This window comes from Ascaphus truei, chromosome 14, assembly GCF_040206685.1.
Source record: "Ascaphus truei isolate aAscTru1 chromosome 14, aAscTru1.hap1, whole genome shotgun sequence".
In the NCBI taxonomy this organism is placed as follows: domain Eukaryota; kingdom Metazoa; phylum Chordata; class Amphibia; order Anura; family Ascaphidae; genus Ascaphus; species Ascaphus truei.
The window spans coordinates 51844153-51870469 of NC_134496.1; the positions used below are offsets into that span (position 1 = coordinate 51844153).

At 47.8% G+C, this 26317-nt stretch overlaps 1 protein-coding gene across 1 annotated transcript; it reads right to left on the bottom strand.

Moving 5' to 3' along the window:
• Positions 1-207: 207 nt before the first annotated feature.
• PRSS56 (serine protease 56) lies at positions 208-21316 on the bottom strand. The gene is made up of 17 exons (XM_075570977.1): positions 20703-21316; positions 18635-18796; positions 13364-13564; positions 12817-12870; positions 12066-12255; positions 10942-11050; positions 10362-10521; positions 9468-9610; positions 8881-9040; positions 8244-8432; positions 7375-7536; positions 7054-7171; positions 5671-5845; positions 4651-4768; positions 4231-4314; positions 3065-3171; positions 208-2027 (listed from the first exon to the last, which is right to left on the bottom strand). The coding sequence occupies exons 1-17, from the start codon at positions 20806-20808 to the stop codon at positions 1854-1856; spliced, it is 2412 nt and encodes an 803-aa protein (XP_075427092.1). The 5' UTR covers positions 20809-21316; the 3' UTR covers positions 208-1853.
• Positions 21317-26317: the final 5001 nt, after the last annotated feature.

Here is a 26317-nt window from a genome sequence, read left to right on the forward strand (position 1 = left end):
GTAAGGTGGCTGTGTCTGGCAGGCAGCACGTGGCACAGAGATTGTGCTCGTCCTGTTCTTATTCACATACATTGTAATAATGAGATCTACAGGCTGACGCAGCCGGCGCCGCGTGCTAAAATCAGGCGCGGTTTATTGTTTATATTGCATGACTCAATCCAATTAAAGCACCGCAGAAATTAGTAAAATAAAACTTTATTACACCAAAGATATACAAAATAAACTAAGAATTCTGTACAAATAAATATTTCCCAAGACAAATGGAAGCCGTATCCTGTGATTTCCCAGGACATGCGTCTGCCGGTGTGCAAATCAGCGAGGTCTGCGCTCACAACGACTAGTGCACAGGGAACATGCGCAATCACACAATGTGTTATACAGGGGGCGCACAATCACACAATGTGTTATACAGGGAACCTGCACAATAACACAATGTTATACAGGGAACCCGCACAATCACATGTGTTATACAGGAACCTGCACAATATAATAATATGTTCTTGTATAGCGCTGCTAATTGTACGCAGCGCTTTACAGAGACATTTTGCAGGCACAGGTCCCTGCCCAGTGGAGCTTACAATCTATGTTTTGGTGCCTGCGGCACAGGGAGAGAAAGTGACTTGCCCAAGGTCACAAGGAGCCGACACCAGGAATTGAACCAGGTTCCCCGGCAGCAATCTCAGTGTCAGTCAGTGTCTTTACTCACAGAGCCACTCCTTCTCCCAATGTGTTATACAGGAGGCGCACAATCACACAATGTGTTATACAGGAGGCGCACAATCACACAATGTGTTATACAGGAGGCGCACAATCACACAATGTGTTATACAGGAGGCGCACAATCACACAATGTGTTATACAGGAGGCGCACAATCACACAATGTGTTATACAGGAGGCGCACAATCACACAATGTGTTATACAGGAGGCGCACAATCACACAATGTGTTATACAGGAGGCGCACAATCACACAATGTGTTATACAGGAGGCGCACAATCACACAATGTGTTATACAGGAGGCGCACAATCACACAATGTTATACAGGAACCTGCACAATCACACAATGTGTTATACAGGAGGCACACAATCACACAATGTGTTATACAGGAGGCACACAATCACACAATGTGTTATACAGGAGGCGCACAATCACACAATGTTATACAGGAACCTGCACAATCACACAATGTGTTATACAGGAGGCACACAATCACACAATGTGTTATACAGGAGGCACACAATCACACAATGTGTTATACAGGAGGCGCACAATCACACAATGTGTTATACAGGAGGCGCACAATCACACAATGTGTTATACAGGAGGCGCGTCTAATTACTGCACCCAGTGTCCTGTGAGTCACCCTGCACGAGAGTCCAATCAATCCCTGTATTACATTTGTAGTTAATGATACTTTTTATACTGTTTAATGAGACTCTTAAATTACCATAGAAGATATTTAGTATTTTATATTTTTGGGGGTTTCACTGGTTTTCAAACTTTAAATGATTTACATTTCTTTTCAGGAGGAATAACACACGGGCGTTCTTTCCCATGGTTTGCCGTCTAATACAAAGAATCTGTAACTATCTCCTTGGGCTTTTCATTAATACGTTACCTTTAAATCCATTTGCTACCGACTATTTCTTATATTGATAGAACTGAGAATAGTGTTTTTTTACGCTGGTCATAGTTCAGGTTCGGAGACCCTCACAGGGGGGTCCCCCTCTTCCCTCTGAGTCCCCAAGTGACTGTGTCCAATTCAGGAGCCAGCTCCTCGGCTTCCTTGGGACGCTCGGCCTGAGATCTTGGTGATCTTTACTTTCCCATGAGGAGACTGGAAGGACGCTTTAGGTTTTCAGGGCGCCCATTGAGAGGGCGATGAGCCCTGGCATGCTACGATACATCGAACTGCTCTCCAGGCCCACCAGGCTGATGAAGGAGGTGGGTTTCCCGGCTACATTCACTCGCACCCGAGCCTTGTACAGACCTTTCTCATTCTTAGAGCCCAAGTCCACCAGAATCTGTGCGGTGGAGGAGATACGGTTAGAATTGGCTTTGGACTCTTCATTTATAGGTACCGATGCAGCCCCCAGTATCCGATCACTTGCCCGGGTAAGAACTAAGGCATCTCACAGTAAATGCCTCAACGTTTCTGTGAGATTCGTAATGGCCCGTCGGAATAACACAGCGGGGGGTCCCTGCAGTCCCATTCAGTTTGAATTGAACTGCAGGGACTCCCCGTTGTGTTAATCCGATGGGCCATTAGGAATCTCACAGAAACGATGAGGCATTTACAGTGAGATCGCCCCAGATTTTCCAAGGCAAGTGAATGGATACTGGTGGCCGCAACTGTAGTCGCCGGCAAACCGCGTCTATTCAAATGTGTGGCGCTAAAATCTTCTCTAGCACAAGGAAGCACATTGAACAAGGGCCAAAGAGCGACAGGTGGGAAAAAGCGATAGGGAATTAGAACAAAGGCAGAGCATAGAGGCATAAAACTAGATTAACGATTCATCCACGTCTGTTACGTAATCCAGAGACACTATAGCTCAAATTGCTAGTGATACACATCTATGCTGCACATCTGGTTCAGATCCCTAATACCACTACACACCTGTTGTGATCCACTTCCATTTTGCGGTGAAGACGTCTTGATTTGTATGGAACTCTTTTCCAGCATGGGGAAGATGCCTTCACAGCACATTGAATAGGGGGCTTTGTCCGGGCAGGAAAACTAAAACACCCCCACACCCTCCTCCGTGACTGACCTCCTTCTCACCCAAGATGGACCTTTCCTTACTACAGCCCGGTTCTCATACTGGAATGAGCAAGTCAAGTCAGTTACTTTTGCATAGCTTGTATCCCTTGTCTGATAATGCAATAAGTTACTTTCAGTGATGTGTTATGTCACTGTACTATCAATGAATCGCTGCTGGAGTTTGGTTACCATGATGGGAGGCGCCTGTTATTTCCCTCCTCTTGTGGTGTGATGCAGGGTTCTGCACACTGAGGCCTCACACACAGAACTCAATCATTCACAGGGATTCACCCATCTCACCTCCTGGAAATCCATAGACAGCTTTCTCTCTGGCACCTGCAGAATCCACCTGCATCGCTCTTTAATGGACTGCACTTCAGAGGCTGCTTTCTCCAGCCGCTGGCAGCCTGGAGACACAACGCGGCGGAATTAAAGCTCTCACCTTTCAGAGCTGAGCTTCCCAAACATCTTTATTATAATGGTCTGAGTACAAAGTAACACATTGCCGTCCCTCCCAGCGATAACACATCGTATGGGGTTAATGGAGCCTGCCTAGGGGAACACACTGTGTGTTGTACAGGAGTCCTGTAAGTCTGGGGTTCTCATTTTCGGTCCTAAAGACCCCCCCCCCCCAACAGTTTTAGGCTGAGCAACCTGTGCTGAAGCTGGGATACCCATAACACGACCTGTTGGGGGGGGGTCTTGAAGACTGGAGTTGAGAACCCTGCTGTAAACTAAAAAATTAGCTCAGTGCCCAGGACATACTTGAAAACGAGCGGTAACTCTCACTGTATTACTTCCTGGTAACACATTTTCTAAATAAATAAATAAAATAAACAATGTGAACCCTTTTTGGAATTCAGTGAGTTAACATCCTTTAATTAATGTAGGTTGCCCTAAACTCATTAAGTTGTTATCAATTAGGGTTGCAGTCAATGCATAAAACACCTAAGGGGTGTGTGAGAGAATGCAGAGAATTGGACGTGTTGACACACTGCACCTTTTTCAGGGCTTCCCTTGCAATAAATGAACCAGTTCCTTACACCAGGTGCAGAGGATTAGAAATCAGAAAGGCCCATCTCCCTAAACCTGGCAGAACCCCCACACTTTCATTCATCTCATTTTAATGTGTGACTCTGATAACTCCTCGTAATGACGCTTCCCACGGTGCAAGCTGGCGTACACGGGGAAAGCACCGGGGCAAAGACCCTGGTAAACAGACACTGAGAAACACAACAAGAAAATGGCGCTCTTGAATTTATTTATCTCCAAAATTGCCTCTTACCGAGGCATGGGTCACAATGAGCGATGAGGTGCCAGTGTCAGCCAATCAGAATGCTCTATCTCTGAAAGCCCAGTCACGTCTAGTGGGACAATATAGGGGGTTGTGAAACGGGGCATTCTGATTGGTTAATCTCACACCCCTGATTCCAACGCTATTTTAATTAACTCACTGCTTGCCATACCTCTGGCATTTCCTCCTTCCTCTCCAACAACACTGGGCACTTCTCTCTTCTGTAACTGAGGAGGACCAGGGATGGCTTTTAGTTCTGTTAAAAGAGCACAAAATCACATACATAATTAAATGCCTGTTTAATGACCCTGACATGAGCTTCTTCTTTATCCGCTTCAATGTTTTAAGGGGATTCCCCGCTCTGAACATTACCATTCTACAATATGACTGAATGCTTCCAAGTGGCTCAAGTATCATTTACTTAGAGAATGGAGACATGGAGATCATTTTTGTAGGTTCCCAGAAATTCTACCAACGGTCTCCAAACGTTTCCACTCACCAGCAAGGAACTCCATCCACATGGACCCTACTGGTTATTACTGCCAGGTAAAGGGCGGAGCCCCGCTGTCAGTGAGGGTGTAAAACGTTATACCTATAGTCGCTATTGCAGGGTTGTTTGGGATTATTCCTGCATCGCCCAGCTGTGATTTTAGCAGGTAAATGCACCTCCATCCTTGTGCTTCTAGCTCTTTCACTGCGTCATCATTCCTCTAAAATATGGAGAAAGTTAGATTCCTGTTACAGTCACGTGAAGGGCACCAAGGTAAAAGTGGAGATGGAGACATTAAACTCAATCGTGTGTTTAAGTATTGTGGGCCGTATTAACTTTGTGGTGCTATTCCATAAGACATCTTCTGGGACCGGAAGAGACCTTAAGGCTCATTCTCTTCAATGGGCTAGAAGGTGTTTCCCGGGGCTGGAATGTGTCTTATCGAACAGCCCAGCTCAGGAATGGTGGGTGCCTAAAATCATCCCAGCCCAGTAATTCCAGCTCTGAGCCTGATCACATCTTCAAGCGCTGTAAGCACCAATCTGCAAATACTGCAGTGAATAAGGACTCCGGTTGTCAGGCTGCGTTTATAGTACTGACTAAGGCGACTGCGATGTCGCGCAGCGCCACAGCAAGTACATGCAGACTGTCGCAGGTGCCCATAGTGGGTGCGACGGCAACGGCGATAGACGGCATCACACGTCGCGATTGCTGGAAGTCAAAAGGATTTTGACTTTTTCAGCGATCGCAGCGTGATGTCAGTGGCACATAAGCGGTTCAGCCAATGAGGGCGAACCGCTCAAAGCCACGCCTCCGCCACGCCCCCTGTCACCCTCTGTACAGACGCCTGCACTATAACCAGGAATTACTATTACAACGGCAACGGCTGACATCACGCAGTCGCGTCGGCGTAACTATAAACGCAGCCTTAGGAATCAGATGCGAGATCAGCGTTTCCAGCGCAGCAACTGTGGCTGATGTGACATGTGCACGTATGTTGTGCGAATCTGGACATGTGTAGAGATGTGCAGTATTCCAATAGTATTTACAGAGAACGTGCCACTGCTTTCACGCATGCGCACCGCGCTTTGAAAGTGGATAAGCTTTGTTCATGCATCGTACCTGCAGGAAAATCTCCCTCTCTACACCAAGATTGTCCTTGTCCCATTGGGTCTCTTGTACTGATCCAGTGAGCTCTTCACCAGTCATCCTGTGCAGCAAAGTCACCCAATCCTCCAACCCGTGGCCCAAGTCTTGAAACAATGATTCAAAGATTGTGTTTTGAAGCTCGCTGGTACTTTAACGGAGAAAGAAACAGAATCGGTTATAAAGAGTGAGCCACAACTGAGTGGTTAGATTCAGTTCTGCACTGCCTGGCTACATGGGCTATAGAGCTTGCACTCTTTTAGTACTCACTGTACCGGAACAATTAAGTATCGGTGCACCAATTGCTGTCAGAGGCCTGATCCTGGGGTAGATCCTGATGTGTGAATAGATTCAATAGTAGGAAGGAAGCGGGCACTGAAGAAAAAGTATTTATTGCATCTTACATATTCATCCTACGCGTTTCGGTGACAGCTGGGTCTGAAGCGCGTAGGAGGAATATGTCAAATTCTATCAATACTTTTTCTACAATTCTACGAGTGCCCGCTGCTTTCCGACAGATATATCAAGACATGACTGATTATTTTGATAGCTGTAAGTTTATACACACACAGGGGTGTATGTATGAGGGCAAACGGAAAGCAATGCTGGGGCTAAAAAGAACTGCCCAAGATGTATTGCTTGGAATTTTATTTTTTCCTTTGTGATATTTGGTGAATTTCTTATTTGCCCCAAATTTCTCCCCTTTTCTCCTAATAATACATTGACCCAAGGGTATTTAAGCAATGTATTTAATAACAGGTACATCGTTCTCTTTGCTAGCGACACTAATGCCAGCCAGGTCTCCCTGGGAGGGAGCAGTGCAGTCTTCTTTGCATGAAGATTTCAATAGAGTCTCGCATTTATTTTTCCTAAATAATCTTTTTTTTTGTGAGTTGTGTACAAGATTATTTTGTGCTGCATTTAATACCACGAATTACAATGCCACTAATTTTTAATGCCCTTGGACTAATGCAATTGAAATTGGAACATACATCTGTGCAAAACTGTTGCAAAAGCTGGAAAGGGAGAAGGAGCATCTCAGTGAGTGTAGGCTCAGTTAGTGAAGGCTCTGACTCTGATAACAACGACACAGAGTTTGAATCACAGGAGGCTGGTTCAATTCCCGGTGTCGGCTCCTTGTGACCTTGGGCAAGTCACTTTATCTCCCTGTGCCTCGGGCATCTAAACATAGATTGTAAGCTCACCTGGCAAGGACATGTGTGTAATATTCCTATTTGCTGCGTACCATACGCTATACTGTAATAGTGATGCGGTTTGCGTCCCATTGGGAGAAAGCGCTACCTGAAATAAAGTTATTATGTTTATTAGAACCGTTGTTTGAGATGGAGATTGAGTTACCGGGCGGTTTCATTTCCAGTCTCCGTATCGGTTCCATTGGGTCCCATTGAGGTTTGTTGCTGGGTTTCTCCATCCTCCGCCTCTGCCTCCACCTCCGCCTCCGCCTCTGGAATCTGCTCTTTTTCAAAGAATACAAGAATGAATGAAAGGGAACCAGAAACCATTAGGTCTCGTACAACTAGGAACTCTTAGGGTTACAATGTCATAGTGTGAGCAATGCATCTAATAGGACCCGCAGTGAAGTTACATAGTACCCCGGGGGGATATACAGACACCTTGCGTTATACTGTAGCTGAGTGTTAGGCTGTCAGCGCTGGATACCTGGAATATCCCTGCGGATTCTGGAGGTAAAGATGTCGCTGTACATTTGTTCCATGAACTGCGGGATAGTCTGCGTGAAAAACGAGAAATCCCAGCTGTGGCGCAGGAAATCCTCAGCCCGGCGCAGCAAATTCAGGAGTGTCTGTAGGTAAGAGCGCAGCTCTGGGGTGTGGGAGGGAACAGAGACAGGTCCAGCTCCAGTTATTGCTGCCTTCGGGGTGAGCTTTCCAGGATTATTTAAATAGCAGTATTATTAAAAGTGCAAATCTCTGCACTTCTATCGCACGGCTAATGTTTGTGACCAGCTGGTGCGTTATCAGACTGTATTTATATCGGACATGGCTAGTATTCAAGTTAGATCTACATCAGAGAATACTTAGATACTAGTATTAAAGGTCCCCGGTCTGGCCTTCATTAGGACTATTTCATCCTACAAAGACCAGCATCCTAATCCTCGTGGAACGTGCATCGTGGCATATTTATGTCATCATGTTGCAGGATAACATTTTGGTCCAACCTGGGACTTTATTAGGGCATATTTATAGTTTGCTGCCATTTGCATTGTAATCTCTCCGGGCCAGGGATTCTGTTTCCTATTGTCTGATCTTGTTGGTGCACTTATTGTATTATAATTCCCTGTACTGTCTTTTTTGTAAAGCTTTGAGTACACTATGGGCGCTACATAAATAAAGATATACATACATATATATATATACATACATACATACATATATATATACATACATACATACATACATACATATATCCTGTGCTACATCTGTAATCTGCCATGTGATATAATGAGATACGTTTTGATACCATCAGATCTGTAGCTGAATTTCTTTGGCTTTATTGGCTTTGAGACTCACCACATCGCCGCTGCTTCTGTCGGCACTTCTCCTCCGCTAAACGTGTGCAGGCTTCCTGGCTTGATAGAGGAGAGCACAACTGTCTGTAGAAGGAGCAAAGGCGGGTGGCTTCTGACCTTTGTGGCTTTTGCTGCAGTTCGGCCAATTCCACCAACTCAAAACACGAGGGCTCCCGGCTCGGAGAGGATTCTGCGGCAGAGAGGTTGGAAGAGTGAGAGGCACCAAGAGGGGGTCTCTTCAAATAATAACCACTTGAATGTGTGTAATACTACTGCTCTCATTCATGATACTTAAGGTTACAAAACGTGTATCCGAAATCAATATGTAGCATTGTTAAAACAAACAGCCACTGCTGTGGTAGGAGTCCAGACACACATCAGACAGGCGTCTGCCCAAACGTGGGCAAGGTTTGCTCGGGAAATCAGAGACAATATTGGTTTATGCAAAGCGTACAAGATGCAAGAATGACCAGAATTCAACCACACCTGGAACAGCCACACACAACCCTAACGGGCTTAGGGGGACATGACAAACGTCTAAGGTCAAGGAGGTCCCAATGAAAGAGGGTAGACTGGCTGGGGTATGAGGCCCCTTTATCAGCCATCACAGAGTCATCCTAGGTTACAGAAGCCATTACTCTTCATTCGGAGGCCGATCCAGTCAGTGAAGGCGGTGACTCTAGTGTACACTCCGGGCTTTCCTCGCTCCCCGCAACCGTCTCCCCAGGAGGTGATTCCGTAGAGCACATACTGTTTGGAGACAGGATCCTGGCAGGTCAGAGGTCCCCCCGAGTCCCCCTGTGATAGCAGAAAGTGCAGCATTAATTCTGTATTTCATTTAATGGGCGAAGTTGCCTGGTGGTGACATCCCTGCATTTGAAGAACGTGAATGCTGCTCCAATCCCAGAGTGCTCTCCTCGTGACCTTGGCTATGTCCCTCTATTACCATGCACCTCAGCACCACCAATGTTAGATTCTATAGGGCAGCGATTTGTGCCTGAAATAATCTATATCTAATATATCCTGCCTGCTTAGCATTACTATCTATACAGTATGTTTCACTGCAGCATGTCTCCGAGGCCTGGTGTCACACCATGCAATATATTCTGCCGGACAGTGAGTATGGAAAGCTCTGGATTATTCTGTGGTGGTGCTGGGTTAATAGAATCTCTGTGCCTTTCCTGGGAGTAATGACTCGGAACGTGGGAGGGGAGACTGGCATTACCTGGCAAGAGTCACTGCCACCGCTCAAATGGCCGGCACAAAACATGGTGCTGGTGAGCATGTCTTTCCCCAGGCTGCCCCTGCAGGCCTCTTGGCTCAGAATTGGCACGCGGGCTTCCATGATCACATCCGATGGGGGTCCATCTACGTGTCAGGGGGAGCAAAAGGGAGGTGCAGGACTTGAAACATCAAATACCATCTGTTTTTCTGTGACAATACACCAGCTGGTGATGAACAGGGACACACGTACAGTTGAATGTATGTTAAATATTTCACCTTTTTCTTTTACAATAGAATCCTATAAATGGTTGGACTGGGGGGCATTGGGTGGAATTCCCCATGATGAATGATACTGTAGGATGGTAGTTGTGGCTGGGAGAAGGGTATTACACAGGCTTGCTGTATTACCTATCAATCACAGTCATTCAGTTAAAGAATAAAAAGGAGCTCTTGGGAGGAAGCGAGGAGAGAGGTTCACATGGAATAGTAGAAACAGTGAGAGGAGCCAAAGCCTGAAGAAGGCTTGAGATTAGCCAACGAAGACTTTTGAGAGCATATACGGGGTTGCTACAAGCCTGTCTTCATTCATTTACTAAACACTGGGCTAAATGCACTAATATTGACATCTTGAGTCTGGTTTTGTTGTGTATTCCAGTATATCAATGAACTTCTCTGTCATGTAGGAGAAAAGTGTATTATCCCAGTGTTAACATATTGATCTTCTCAATTATAGAACAATAACGTTCAGTGTCCAAGTCCTAACTGTGAAGGTAAAGTATCCCAAAGCTAAAGCCACGTCTTAGAGGCAAATGCTTGTCAATCCAGGTGTCTTGTGTGCAATTCCCCATCGGTATGAGTGAGAAGAGAGCTGCATTCACCCTTCTGTTGTACTGACCTTCATACAGGGAGCCCCACCCAGCGATGTAGCAGGAGGTTCCAGCGGCTGGCTGCTCGGGTACCGCGGGCAGGCACACGGCTCTCCCTCTCTGAGCATCTGTGACCGAGCTGGCCAGCTCCAGCAGGGCTAGGTCATTATTGAATGTTTTCTGGTTAAACTGTTGAGGGCAATATTTGAAAGGAGCATTTAATTCATGGCTGCACAGTGTCATCTGGGGCAAATGACTTAATCACACAGTTACATTAGATTGTAAGCTGTTGGGTGAGGATTCATTGTGTCTGCATTGTTCAATAATTAGCAGAAATGTATTCAGTTGAATAATAATATTGTATTTATTGAGATTCTCAAAGGAACTATTTCTATAATAGCCATTATAAACTATTGTGATGTTTCATTGGCACAATAATTGGCCCCATTAGTGGTGAGGCTATTGATCTGCTATTGATTATGGGACGATGACCCAACCTATGGATCACCAAACACATCACGTGTTGATACCAACCCACTACATATGGACATAGTTTAACCAGAGTTAAATGTGCTGGATATTCATGTCCTTCTCCTGAGGTCCTCTCACCTTGGGATGGGTCACAATCCTGTTAACCTGAAAGACCTTCTCTCCCTTCTCCTGTTTGCTGAGGTCATATTCACCAACCACCACCGTCCAGTGCAGCTCATTAATATCCCTGCCGAGTCAAACACACATATTATAGGAAAGGACACCCACCAAAGGGGTGCCTACAAGTGATCGTTAAGGGAAATTAATGTATTAGCACAACAGTCAGTCAGGCTGAGTGTGTAACATTGTAGTACTGTATGTGACACTGAACTCGGAAACACACAACGATACACACTTGATGTATTTACACCTGGTACTTTCATATTTTTACAAATTGGAGAAATATAGATTTTTGATGATTGATAAATATTGATTCTAACTCATACTATAAATCCTGATGTTACCTCTTTTGCTACACAGGAGCCATTAACACATGCACAGCTTTCTACTCATGAGGCGATGTTAAACACAGCACAGTACTAGCCCCTGGCACAGGGGCATCATGCCATGGCTGATGGGGACATCATCTGAATGAAGTCGGGTTCCTCAGTGCCATGTTGCCAGCCGGCCTTCGGACAAAGCGGCCGCCTTGAGCCCTGCGCATTCGGGGCCCCCGCGCTCCCTCCTCTCCCTCCTCCCCCTCCTCTCGTTGGAGCCGAGATTCAATTTCCACCCGACCGGGGGAGGGGGAGCTGGAAGAGAGCGTGCGGGGCCCGCTGGACTGGCAGAGAGAGGAAGGTGTGGGGGGGAAGGGGTGGTGTGTGTGTGCGCTCTGTGAGAGGGTTCTTACCTTTTCCGGAGCGGCCCGCCTCATGTAGTGCCGCGTTGCAAATGGTGCCACGGCGTCATATGACGACACGTTTCCACGGTAATGTGACGTGACATGCCACCGCAGCGTTGCATTGCCATGGCAACATGATGTCATATTACGTCACGTCATCATGCCGCCGCGATGTTGCCGGAGGAGAGCTGCTCGGCAAGGTAAGTCCCTTAACTTTTTTTACAGGGGGGGTGGGGCCAGCTCCGAGCGTGACGCCTTGGGCCCCTCAAAGCCTCAGGCCGGCCCGTAACAATGTGACCGCAGCTCGCCATGAAACCTCACACAGGTCCTCAATAACAAACAATGATTCCACGTTCCATACCCGCTGAAGCAGTGAGCGGCTGTCAGCACCCACACGTCTCCCAGCAGGACCCCTCCACACATTAGCTCGCCGTTAAGTCGAATGTTCACCAGCCAAGGCCAAGAGCCGGGGGATGTAATGCTCCCTCCCACTATACGCCCGTTGGCTCCCGTGGTGTTGGCAATTGGTGGTAACTTCTGTCCACAGGTCACTGTGGGAAGAGAAAACACCGGTCTGGACTCTCTTCTGGGAGTTATCCATTAACCTGCCACGGTGTTATCGGGGCACGGCCGCACCGAAACTCCCTGTGACTTCAATAGTAGTTTCCTTGTGATAGGGTCCTGATTGGCACTATCACATGTCATTCTGAGTCCCTTCACTCCCATACAGCATAGTAATAATGAACACAACAAAAACAGCAAAAAAGATCTGAAGCAAATGGACCCCAATGTTTGTATGTGCCCTCCTACTCTGCCCCAAAGGAACCAATGAATCCTAGAAATACTCTGTGATATTCTGAGGTATACTGGGGTATGTTTTGGTATGTGGGGCACAATATTATGTGTTACAGCTGTAACTACTCCCCTAACTTCACTCTAATGCTCCATCAGACCACTCTCCATATAAGAGAATCTCCGCTCATATGTACAGTATGAACTATTTTTGAATCTACCCTACACAGCGATGGTTTGTACCGGAGAACATTGGGCTCTAAAGAATGATCCGGGGACATTGTGGACCCTTTGTGACCTGACGTGAACCCGCTGCTCACCTTTACTCCCATCGTCTGGAGCAGTGTTCAGATAATCCACGTCACTCTCCAATTCTGAGAGAGAAACACACAGCAGCATTCACTTCCATAATATGATGTAAGGACACACAGGCAGGGGGACTGTCCCTCCCAAGCACGGTGACATAATGACACAAAGACATAACAGCACGATGAACCATTAGGACATTGCAGGATGTGATAGTGACAGACATAGGGGAATATCCAGCCTGTCCCTTCATCCCAGAATAACATTGTGACACAGACACGAGGGGTCAAGAGAACATCTAATATTTCCCGATCCACACGGGCAGGACAGGGAGGTTGCAGGACCTACAGTATGTAGCAATTCGGTGCTCTCTGATTACAAGTCTGACACAAGCGTGTCACATTCAGTAGGTATTAGATATGGTAACCATCTCATCAACCCCCACCTTTCAATGGGAATAAACCCAAATAAAAGGAGTTAGATGCTTCATATCAATATATAATGCTGCATGTTACTTTTCAGGGGGTATATTTCTGCCCTTGACCCTTGGGACAGACTTACTGCATTCCTGCAGCCTGAGGCGGCAGTGCCCAGCTGTGGCCTGAATGCATCTCTCCCCAGTGTGATTCCCGTCCGGGCAGAAGCGCTGGTAGAAGCTGCATGCCCGGCTAAGAGCCCAGCTTCTCTCCAACGGGTCCGGCTTAGCCAGCGCTGCCAGGATAACCTCGCACGTTGGCTCCGACGCTGGAAACAGGTCGTTTTCTTCAGGAGACACAAACAGGTGTCAAAAAAAATAAAGCATGTCCTTTTGTATTCAATCTGAGTGCCACATTATATATCCAGCGTTCACCTAATGGTGAGAGGGACACTATTCTGTCACTGTGTCACATAATGGTGAGAGGGACACTATTCTGTCACTGTGTCACCTAATGGTGAGAGAGACACTATTCTGTCATTGTGTCACCTAATGGTGAGAGGGACACTATTCTGTCACTGTGTCACATAATGGTGAGCGGGACACTATTCTGTCACTGTGTCACCTAATGGTGAGTGGGACACTTTTCTGTCACTGTGTCACCTAATGGTGAGAGAGACACTATTCTGTCATTGTGTCACCTAATGGTGAGAGGGACACTATTCTGTCACTGTGTCACATAATGGTGAGCGGGACACTATTCTGTCACTGTGTCACCTAATGGTGAGCGGGACACTATTCTGTCATTGTGTCACCTAATGGTGAGAGGGACACTATTCTGTCACTGTGTCACATAATGGTGAGCGGGACACTATTCTGTCACTGTGTCACCTAATGGTGAGGGGGACACTATTCTGTCACTGTGTCACCTAATTGTGAGAGAGACACTATTCTGTCACTGTGTCACCTAATGGTGAGAGAGACACTATTCTGTCACTGTGTCACATAATGGTGAGCGGGACACTATTCTGTCACTGTGTCACCTAATGGTGAGTGGGACACTTTTCTGTCACTGTGTCACCTAATGGTGAGAGAGACACTATTCTGTCATTGTGTCACCTAATGGTGAGAGGGACACTATTCTGTCACTGTGTCACATAATGGTGAGCGGGACACTATTCTGTCATTGTGTCACCTAATGGTGAGAGGGACACTATTCTGTCACTGTGTCACCTGATGGTGAGAGAGACACTATTCTGTCACTGTGTCACGTAATGGTGAGAGGGACACTATTCTGTCACTGTGTCACATAATGGTGAGAGGGACACTATTCTGTCACTGTGTCACCTAATGGTGAGGGGGACACTATTCTGTCACTGTGTCACCTAATTGTGAGAGAGACACTATTCTGTCACTGTGTCACCTAATGGTGAGAGAGACACTATTCTGTCACTGTGTCACCTAATGGTGAGAGGGACACTATTCTGTCATTGTGTCACCTAATGGTGAGAGGGGCACTATTCTGTCACTGTGTCACATAATGTTGAGAGGTACACTATTCTGACACTATTCTGTGTCACATAATGGTGAGAGGGACACTATTCTGTCACTGTCACCTAAGTGTGAGAGGGACACTATTCTGTCACTGTGTCACCTAATGGTGAGAGGGACACGATTCTGTCACTGTATTGTATTGTATGTCTTTATATAGCGCCATTAATGTACATAGCGCTTCACAGTAGTAATACATGTGGTAATCAAATAAATAACAGAGCATGGGAATAAGTGCTTTAGACATAAACATAACATTAAGGAAGAGGAGTCCCTGCCCCGAGGAGCTTACAGTCTAATTGTTAGGTGGGGAGAACGTACAGAGACAGTAGGAGGGAGTTCTGGTAAGTGCGTCTGCAGGGGGCCAAGCTTTATGTATCATGTGTTCAGAATATCCACAGTGCTATTCATATGCTTCTTTAAGCAAGTGTGTCTTAAGGTGGGTCTTAAAGGTGGATAGAGAGGGTGCTAGTCGGGTACTGAGGGGAAGGGCATTCCAGAGGTGTGGGGCAGTCAGTGAAAAAGGTTTAAGGCGGGAGAGGGCTTTAGATACAAAGGGGGTAGAAAGAAGACATCCTTGAGAAGAACGCAAGAGTCTGGATGGTGCATAACGAGAAATTAGGGCTGAGATGTAAGGAGGGGCAGAAGAGTGTAAAGCTTTAAAAGTGAGGAGAAGAATGGAGTGTGAGATGCGGGATTTGATCGGAAGCTAGGAGAGGGATTTCAGGAGGGGAGATGCTGAGACAGATCTAGGAAAGAGTAGAGTGATTCTGGCAGCAGCGTTTAGGATAGATTGTAGGGGAGACAGGTGAGAGTCAGGAAGGCCAGACAGCAGGAGGTTACAGTAATCAAGACGGGAGAGAATGAGGGCCTGAGTCAGAGTTTTAGCAGTCGAGCAACAGAGGAAAGGGCGTATCTTTGTTATATTGCGGAGGAAAAAGCGACAGGTTTTAGAAATGTTTTGAATGTGAGGGGCGAATGTGAGAGAGGAGTCGAGTGTAACCCCTAGGCAGCGTGCTTTGGCTACTGGGTGAATGATCGTAGTTCCAACAGTAATGTGGAAGGAGGTAGTAGGGCCAGGTTTGGGAGGAAGTATGAGGAGCTCTGTTTTAGCCATGTTGAGTTTAAGGCGGCAGAGGGCCATCCAGGATGATATTCCAGAGAGACATTCAGAAACTTTGGTTTGTACAGCAGGTGTAAGGTCGGGTGTTGAAAAGTATATTTGTGTGTCGTCAGCATAGAGGTGATAATTAAACCCAAAATATGTTATTAGGTCACCTAGACAGAGTGTGTACAGAGAAAAGGGAAGAGGTCCCAGGACAGAGCCCTGGGGTACCCCCACAGAGAGATCAATAGAGGAGGAGGAGGTGTTAGCAGAAGAGACACTGAAAGTACGATGGGAGAGGTAGGATGAGATTCAGGATAGAGCTTTGTTCCGAATACCTAGAGTATGGAGAATGTGGAGGAGAAGAGGGTGGTCCACGGTGTCAAATGGTGCAGAGAGGTCGAATAATATGAGCAGAGTCTAATGACATCTGTCTTTGGCAGCATGGAGGTCGTCAGTTATTTTAGTGAGGGCTGTTTCAGTGGAGTGAGCAGCGCAGAAGCCAGATTGTAGAGGGTCTAGGAGAGAATAGGTGTTGAGAAAATGGAGCAAGCGAGAGAATACAAGACGTTCAAGGAGGCAGGAGGGAGACAGGTCGATAGTTAGAAAGACAGGTAGGGTCAAGCTTGCTGTTTTTGAGTAATGGTATAACTGTTGCATGTTTGAAGTAGGATGGAAAGGTTCCAGAGCAGAGGGAGGAGTTAAAAATGTGTGTGAGCGTAGGGATTATAGTAGGAGCAAGAGGTTTTAGGAGATGGGAGGGAATGGTATCAAGAGGGCAAGTGGTAGAGGGAGAAGAGGCGATCAACAGCGACACATCCTCCTCTGAGACAGTGGAAAAAGAGTCAAGGAAGGCAGGAGGAGAGTTAGGAAGAGGTGTAGGATGGGAGGAAGAAACAGAGGGGATGTTCTGACGTATGGATTCCACCTTTTCCTTAAAATAGACAGCAAAGTCCTGAGCGGAGGTGGAGGAAGGAGAGGCAGCTGAGGGTGGTTTGAGTAGAGTATCAAAGACAGAGAACAGTCGGCGTCGGTTAGACTTGTGCATTTTGATTAGTTAAGAAAAGTAGGCTTGTTTAGCTTGCGAGAGGGCAGAGTTGAAACAGGATAGCATAAATTTGTAGTGAATCAAGTCTGCGAGAGTATGAGATTTCCTCCAGAGGCGTTCAGAGGAACGAGTGGAGGAAAGCATCATGCATGTGTGGGAATTTAGCCAGGGTCTAGGGTTAGAAGGGCGAGGGCGGCAGAGAGAAAGTGGGGCATGTAGATCAAGAGAGGAGGACAAGGCAGAGTTGTAGTTCCCGACCAGGTTGTCAGGGTCTGTAGCAGAGCTGAGAGAGGAGAGGGAGGAGCGTAAAGTGGACTCAAAGTCAGGTAAGTGAATAGAGCGCAGGTTTCTGCAGAACACGGGGGTAGATGGAGGTGGAGAAGGGGAGAAGCGAGATAGAGAGAATGAGATGAGGTGATGGTCAGTGAGAGGAAAAGGGGAAATGGAGAAATCGGAGAGACAGAAGTTTTTAGTGAAAACCAGGTCTAAGTAGTGGCCATCCTTGTGGGTGCTGGCTGCAGTCCACTGTTGAAGGCCAAAAGAAGAGGTTAGAGAGAGAAAGCGGGAATCCCAAGGGAGAGAGGGGTCATCAATGTGGAAATTGAAGTCCCCAAGGAGAAGAACAGGGGAGTCTGAGGAGAGAAAAAAAGAGAGCCAGGATTCAAAGTGATAGAGAAAGGCAGAAGGGGGATGAGTAGAGTTAGGTGGGCGATAGATGACCGCCACATGGACAGGGAGAGGAGAGAAGATCTGGACAGTGTGAGCCTCAAAGGAGGGAAATGCAAGAGATACTGTGTCTGTGACTGTGTCACATAATGGTGAGAGGGACACTATTCTGTTACTATGTCACCTAATGGTGAGAGGGACACTATTCTGACACTGTCATCTAATGGTGAGAGGGACACTATTCTGTGACTGTCACCTAATGGTGAGATGGACACTATTCTGTCATTGTGTCACCTGATGGTGAGAGGGACACTATTCTGTCACTATGTCACCTGATGGTGAGAGTGACACTATTCTGTCACTGTGTCACCTAATGGTGAGAGGGACACTATTCTGTCACTGTGTCACCTAATGGTGAGAGGGACACTATTCTGTCACTGTGTCACCTAACGGAGAGAGGGACACTATTCTGTCATTGTGTCACCTAATGGTGAGAGGGACACTATTCTGTCACTGTGTCACCTAATGGTGAGAGGGACACTATTCTGTCACTGTGTCACCTAATGGTGAGAGAGACACTATTCTGTCACCGTGTCACCTAATGGTGAGAGGGACACTATTCTGTCACTGTGTCACCTAATGGTGAGAGAGACACTAATCTGTCACCGTGTCACCTAATGGGGAGAGGGACACTATTCTGTCACCGTGTCACCTAATGGTGAGAGGGACACTATTCTGTCACTGTGTCACCTAATGTTGAGAGGGACACTATTCTGTCACTGTGTCACCTAATGGTGGGAGCTGTAGACTCTGTCTCCTCTATCTTTGTGTCACTGTTACCCAGAGATGAAAGTGATACATTCTCCACTCCCTCAGCTGACTCGCTGCTAATCCAATATTAATTGCATTACATGAAAGCAATAGACAGGTCTGGGTGTGCCGGGCACTGAGTGATGCCGTAGACTAGAGGTAATACTTGCAACAATAGGAGAATCTTTCAAGGCACTGCATGGTGGGGGGTAAAAGAGGTATTACAGAGGCACTGACCTCCGCACTGCGCAGTCGTGTTGGTGCATTCTGGGAACAGGCAGGGTGCACAGCCTTTGCACTCCCACTGGTGGCGCTGTTGTTCTTTTACAGCCCTCTCCAGAGCCTGAAGAGCCCTTTTCAGAGAAGTCTCCAGGATTAGGGTCCCTCTGTTAGAGAGAGCTGCCAGGAACAAGACATAAGATGCACTTATTGGCACAGGCCCAAAGTATCTACCCCAAAGCATGTACCCCAAAGCATCAAACCCAAAGCATCAAACCCAAAGCATCAAATCCAAAGCATCAAACCCAAAGCATCAAACCCAAAGCATCTAGCCCAAAACATGGAACCCAAAGCATGGAACCTAAAGCATTGAATCCAAAGCATCAAATCCAAAGCATGGAACCCAAAGCATGGAACCCAAAGCATGGAACCCAAAACATCTAACCCAAAACATCTAACCCAAAGCATGGAACCCAAAACATCTAACCCAAAACATCTAACCCAAAGCATGAAACCCAAAAGCATCGAACCCAAAACATCTAACCAAAAGCATGGAACCCAAAGCATGGAACCCAAAACATCTAGCCCAAAACATGGAACCCAAAGCATGGAACCTAAAGCATTGAATCCAAAGCATCAAACCCAAAGCATGGAACTCAAAGATTCTAACCCAAAACATTTAACCCAAAACATCTAACCCAAAGCATGGAACCCAAAACATCTAACCCAAAACATCTAACCCAAAGCATGAAACCCAAAAGCATTGAACCCAAAACATCTAACCCAAAGCATGGAACCCAAAACATCTAACCCAAAACATCTAACCCAAAGCATGAAACCCAAAAGCATTGAACCCAAAAGCATTGAACCCAAAACATCTAACCCAAAGCATGGAACCCAAAACATCTAACCCAAAGCATGGAACCCAAAGTATCGAACCCAAAGCATCGAACCCAAAACATGTAACCCAACCAGCGTATTTCACACTTAGAATATTATAGCCGTCAATATAAAGACAAAAGCATCACTCAGCTATACAGCAAGGGGGGTCACATGCTGCATGTCCCACAGATATCTCTCATGTAGCCACTCCTATATTATGTATGTATTGGAATAGTAGATTTAAGGTGCATATATATGTATATGTGTATATATATATATACAGTGGTTGACAAATCACCAAAAAATCTACTCGCCACACAAAAAAATCTACTCGCCACCTAATACCAAACGTGTGCTGCTTGGGCCAATATTTACTCGCCCGGGGGTTAAATCCACTCGCCCGGGGCGAGCAAATGTATAGGTTTGTTGAACACTGTATATATATATATAATATATATATATATATATATATATATATATATATATATATATATTATCTCTATACATTTCCAACGCTCCACAGCTCATACTTCTTGGGTAAATACAATAATGATTCTCAGCCAGGCTTCTCTGATGAGGTGGCGTGGGACGAGGTGGCGTGGGACGAGGTGGCGTGGGACGAGGTGGCGTGGGACGAGATGGCGTGGGACGAGGTGGCGTGGGACGAGGTGGCGTGGGACGAGGTGGCGTGGGACGAGGTGGCGTGGGACGAGGTGGCGTGGGACGAGCGGGCGTGGGACGAGGGGGCGTGGGACGAGCCTAAATGTGCAATGTGAGAAGGTTAAAAACATAATAATCAAATGTTGAATTGAAAAAGTTCTGATATGCAAAAAAGTGACGCAAAAGGACTGAGGGTGTCTGCGATCTTCAGCAAATCAGCTGCCTCAGGGGTCTCAAACTCAGTCCTCAAGGGCCACCAACAGGCCAGGTTTCATGGATATCCCTGCTTCAGCACAGGGGGTAACACTGTCTCCATGGTAGTAACCATGTGCTTAAGCAGGGAAATCCATCAAACCTGGCCTGTTGGTGGCCCTTGAGGACTGAGTTTGTGGTCCCCACGGAGAGAATCATGGAGTAGCCAGGACCTGCGGCGTGTTGCCCTGCTTCTCATGCATGTCCCAATGACCGGAGAAAGTCCAAAGCTGACCTTCTGTGTGACCCATCAGCAGCACCCACCCTGCAGGGGGGCAGAAAGGGGACTCACCTTGTAGGATGCTGGCTGGCATCCTGTGCTGCTCCTTGCCTACAGGAGCAGCCTGCTGAAGACTCAGGAGTGAGAGTGGGAGCAGAGTCCAGCACAGGAGACCCATTCTCACTCAATAACAGCAGCTTTAATTAGCCGCAACTCTCCTGCTTCTGTGAAATAAACTCTCTCCTCTCTGTATTCTCCCTGTTCTGTACTGTTTGGCCCTCTCCTTAGATTTGCTCTTATGGCTTCTCCCTCTCCCTCTCTTGCTACTGTATTCTCACCTGTACCTCTCCCTTTCTTCTTCTCTCTATTACCCTGACTCTCCCCTACCTTATTCTCCCTTTCTTCTCACTTTGTTTGCTAAACCTTTATTCTTTCTGCAGGACTCTCTTCTTTCTCTTCCCTTATTCTCTCTCCGTTGTTTCACCCAGTCTCTCTTTTCTTCCTATATCCCTTCCCTCGCTAATTCTTTCTCTGTGTTTTTGCAAACTTTCCACTTTTACTCAGTCCTCTCCTCTCCTCTCTCTCTCTCTCTCTGCACACCTTCCCCCCTCTCTCTCGTTGTGTATGTTTCCCACTCTCTCTCCTCCTCATCTCTTTCGCTCTTGTCTCCCTCTGATCCTGCTCTGAAGATGACAGTTTAACAATAAGCAGCATGTTTAATGGAGCTGTATATGTGCAGGACCAGGAGGGGGGGGTGGTGGAGAAGGGGATGGGGGGAGGTGGGGAGGGGGAGGGGGGGGGGGAACAGTTCCCAAGCGTTTTGGACAAACTGCTGAATTCATTAATGCTTTGACACAGATGCCAGGACAGGAGGAGGAAAGAAGAGGGTGCGCAGGGTTAGGGGGGTGTGTGTGGGGGGGGGGGGGACACAGCGCAGATTCCAATGCAGCGGCGATTCTAACACAGACTCCGACGCAGCGCAGACTCCGACGCAGCGCAGACACCGACGCAGCGCAGACACCGACGCAGCACAGACTCCGGCGCAGCGCAGACTGTAATGCGGCCTGTATAGGACCTAAATGTCAGTGCCTGTGCTCCTGACAGGAGAGTGGAAGAGAGGGAAGGGGAGTCAGGGAGGGGGTGATGAGTGCTCATCCCTGCCTGAATGAGGGCATTGTCCTCAGTACCAGAGCGGGCGGCTCTATCAAAGCCGTGCCCCAACGATCACAGGCGAGCCGCTGCTCTTGATCATTTTCACGCTTTCATCCTCGCCAGTGAAATGTTGTCGGTTCAGATCACCCCGGTCTCCGGGCCGGAGCTTTTGAAGGAAAACCCAGGGAGGGCGAGGCGGGGAAATACAGGTCCCAAAAACTAGGGGCAAAGAGAGGGGCAACAACTCCCTGGCAACCCATGAAAGGGGACGCTAACACAATGCCACGCTTTATACAAACATAGTCCCCAATCACTCGCATCCGTCGGAAAGAACAGCCGCGTGTAACAAAAAGGGAAAAGGGAGAGCCACTAAAGGTAACTGATCTTGCGAAGCGCAATCTCGCAGGAGCACTCCGGTACCTTCTTCAGGCGTGTTTACAAAAGACACTGACGTACATGCTGTATTTGTACGAGGCTCCCATCATAGTATGGCTGGATATACAGGTGCTAATTAGTGTGATTCAAACAATGACATGTTACTGGTTCAGGAGAGTAGTAACACAGGAGGGGGAGGGAGGAGGGAGAGGGAGGGGGAGGGAGGAGGGGGTACGATACCTTTAATTGGGCGAACATATAGTTGATATGTTACAAGATTTCAAAGAATATGACCTGATGAAGGACCCGAGAGGGTGGAAAGCTTGTAACATATCTACTACTTGTTGGCGCAATTATAGGTATCACACCCCCTCCTCCCTCCCCCTCCTTTGTTAGTACATGGCGACGCACCCTTCTTTGCTTACTATGGATAAGGAATGGGGGTGGAGGTGTCTGGGCAGAGAGACGGAAGTCTGTATACACTACAGTAAGGGCCAGCAACGTGATACACTAAGGAGGGACTTCATTAATCCAGGTTACATTCCCAGAACCCCAGGAAAGCAAGCACTGAGATCCGCCAGCACCCCCAGAGAAAGCCTTCTGGATTACCGTACAAACTGAAGCGGGAGAAATCTCGGGTACTATCATTGGTCACCTACAATCGCAAACTGGAAGTCTCCCGCAAAATAACTAATGATCTAAAAACCAATCGTCCATGAAGATGATAGGAATCTTTCCAGAGCCTTCAACACTCTCCGGCAGACAAGCACCAAACTTGAAACAACGTATCGTAAGGAGGTCCTTGTCACAGCCTACAGATCACGGCACATTCCCCCCCCCGTCATCTCCCACGTCGTGAGACACATTCTAACCAGAGGTGGGACACATATACCACACACACACCACGGGTACAACATTCGGGACTCCTTCCCTTGGGCTTTACCAGACGTGGTACACCTGGCCACGTGCCCAAGATGCCCGAATGGCAGATTGTATACACATTGAAACAGGACAAACAGCAAGAAAAAGAATGAGCATGCATCGTCACAGTGTGAGTCCGAGAAACCCAGAGACATCTCGGGGAGCCCATGGGGGACACGTCCAGGCTCGCCAACAGCTTTTACAGGGCCAGGACTGAGTGTGGTACCCCATTTATGGTAACACCCCCCTCTCCCCCTCCCCCCCCCCCCCCCCCACTCCCCCATGCTACCAAGAGAATTCCAGATCACCGTAAGAAAGGGAAAAGTGGGAATATCAACCAATGCAAATATTTGATAACTTGAACACAGACCATAATTGGGGTAAATGATTCATGTCTCATTATTCTGTATAATTACATTGTGCCACTAACTTTCTTTACTTCAATGCAAATTTGCTAGGTAATGAGACATCCCAATATCCCAGGCACCCCCCCCCCCCCCCCCCCGCCACGCTAATTCCCAAGCCATTTGTATTTCATTCTTTGCATTGCTCTGTTACTAATCATTTGCATCACCCTAAGTAGCGTCAGTATATCCAGTAATAACTGTGCTGCAAACCTCGTCTGAATATGCCACGCTGGCTCAGATTCTTTTGTAATGATCAGCCTGAGGAATGTACCCGAGTGCTCCTGAACGTTTGCACTTTATAACGTCGGTTACCTCAAATGGTTATCACTTTTTCCTTTATTCTTTCTATCTCCTCTGCGGCTAACACCACATCGTCCTCTACTCCAGTCCTCAAGCCTCCCTACAGGTCAGGTTTTCAGGATATCCCAGCTTCAGCACATGTTGAAGACTGCACCACTTGTGCTGAAGCAGGGACTCATTGAGCCACCTGTGCTGAAGCAGGGATATCCTGAAAACCTGTCCTGTTGGTGGGGCTTGAGGACTGGAGTTGAGCGCCCCTGCTCTAGCACATCACACACATCTTTTTTCGTAACAGATTTGTATAATATTTATTTGAATATAGGTAATTATATGTGTATTACACAAGCAGGAACGAAACATAACGATGAGCCTGACAGATACAGTATGTCCTGTGACTATCCCATACGCTATGTTACTTACTACCATGAAAGACACGTATATGTGTAGCAGTCACCTATAGAATGTCCGTATTTGGGGTAACCCCTGAGCCGACAGGCCAAAGCTTCCTTTATTTCATGAACCCCTGAACCACTAAACTTCCATCAAAAAGATGACGTCGTTTGCTTTTAATTAGTGTAGGGATTTCCGTGAATGTGTCCCAGAGGAGGGCCTGAGAATTCAGCACACACAGACACACACACACACACACAGACACACACACACACAGACACACACACACACACACACACACACACACACACATGCGAATACTACAATAGAACACACAACAATTCTCCCCCTGTCCCCTAAGAACAATGGTGCTGGGACTATGCCAGCCTCAAACTTCTTTATTGGAAGAAGCCGGGTATCAAACTGAGCGGGTGGGAAAGGTCTGGAAATGTGGCAAGGGGCCAGTGGGAGAGAAAGGGGGGAGAAGGGGGGACAGACAGCAGGGATAGCGTCTTTCATTAACACAATGTTACAATGAGTTACAAACAATGTTATCATCAGGACGACCTCCTCCCCAGCTCACTCATACGGTCAGTGTCCAGTGGGGGACAAGTGACGTAACATCGCCATCTAGAGGCTGCAATGGAGAACAACAAGAAGTGCCTAGAAAGTGACCACATGATCATGAATTATCTCTAATTAGTCGTAATAATATTAACACATTATTATTGATTAGTAAAGCGCCAACACATTCCACTGCACGGTACAATGGGTGATGTATATTACATAAATAGAGTGACACACATTCCCAATAAGCTCAAACTCCAACATCCACCACATCATCTTATACTATATTAGTGAAAGCACTGTATGTTTGCCTGCCTGGATGTCCGGTGTCCCTAGCGGCAATCTCATTGGTCCCTTGGCCCGCCCGCCCCCCGCACACCTCTCATTGGCCTCACACACTCACACCACCACCCTTGGCCCGCCCCCCACACCTCTCATTGGCCTGAGGCGGAGTGACGGGCCAAAGGTCCACAAAAAAAAAACACACAGTGTCACACACACACAGTGTCACACACACACAGTGTCACACACACACACACACACCTCTCTGTCCTCTCCCCCCCCCCCATCACACTCACCTCCCACTCCATTCCCTCCGCTCCACTCCCTCCCCGGCGGCGCCCGGAAGCCGCTCCACTCACCTCCCTCTCACTCCATTCCCTCCCGCTCCACTCACCTCCCACTCCATTCCCTCCCAGTCCCTCCCCGGCGGGGGGACACACGCGGCACCTAAGAGGCGCCCGGAAGCCGCTCCACTCCCTCCCGCTCTACTCCCTCACTCACGCTCTACTCCCTCCCGCACTCACCTCCCTCCCCGGCGGGGGGACACGCGGCACCTAAGATGGCGGCGCCCCGAAGGAGAGGTGACGTGTGTGTGTGTGTGTGTGTCACTGTGTGTGTGTGTGTGTGTGTGTGTGTGTCACTGTGTGTGTGTGTGTGTGTGTGTGTGTGTGTGTGTGTGTGTGTCACTGTGTGTGTGTGTGTGTGTCACTGTGTGTGTGTGTCACTGTGTGTGTGTGTGTGTGTCTCACTGTGTTTGTGTGTCACACTGTGTGTGTCTCTCACTGTGTGTGTGTGTGTGTGTGTGTGTGTGTGTGTGTGTGTGTGTGTGTGTGTGTGTGTGTGTGTGTGTGTGTGTGTGTGTGTCTCACTGTGTGTGTGTGACACTGTGTGTGTGTCTCACTGTGTGTGTGTGTCTGTGTCACATGGGGGGGGCAGGAGGGGAGAGAGGGGGGGAGCGGAGAAACATACAGGGGGAGTGGAGAGGAGAGAGCCGGAAATTTTAACCAACCCACCCCCCTCCTGTCCACTCTCCCCCCCCCCTCCTCCTCCCGTCCGCACTCTCCCCCCCCCTCCCGTCCGCTCTCCCCCCCCCCTCCTCCCGTCCGCTCTCCCCCCCCCTCCTCCCGTCCGCTCTCCCCCCCCCCTCCTCCCGTCCGCTCTCCCCCCCCCTCCCTCCCGTCCGCTCTCCCACCCCCCCCTCCTCCCGTCCGCTCTCCCCCCCCCCCTCCTCCCGTCCGCTCTCCCCCCCCCTCCTCCCATCCGCTCTCCCCCCCCTCCTCCCGTCCGCTCTCA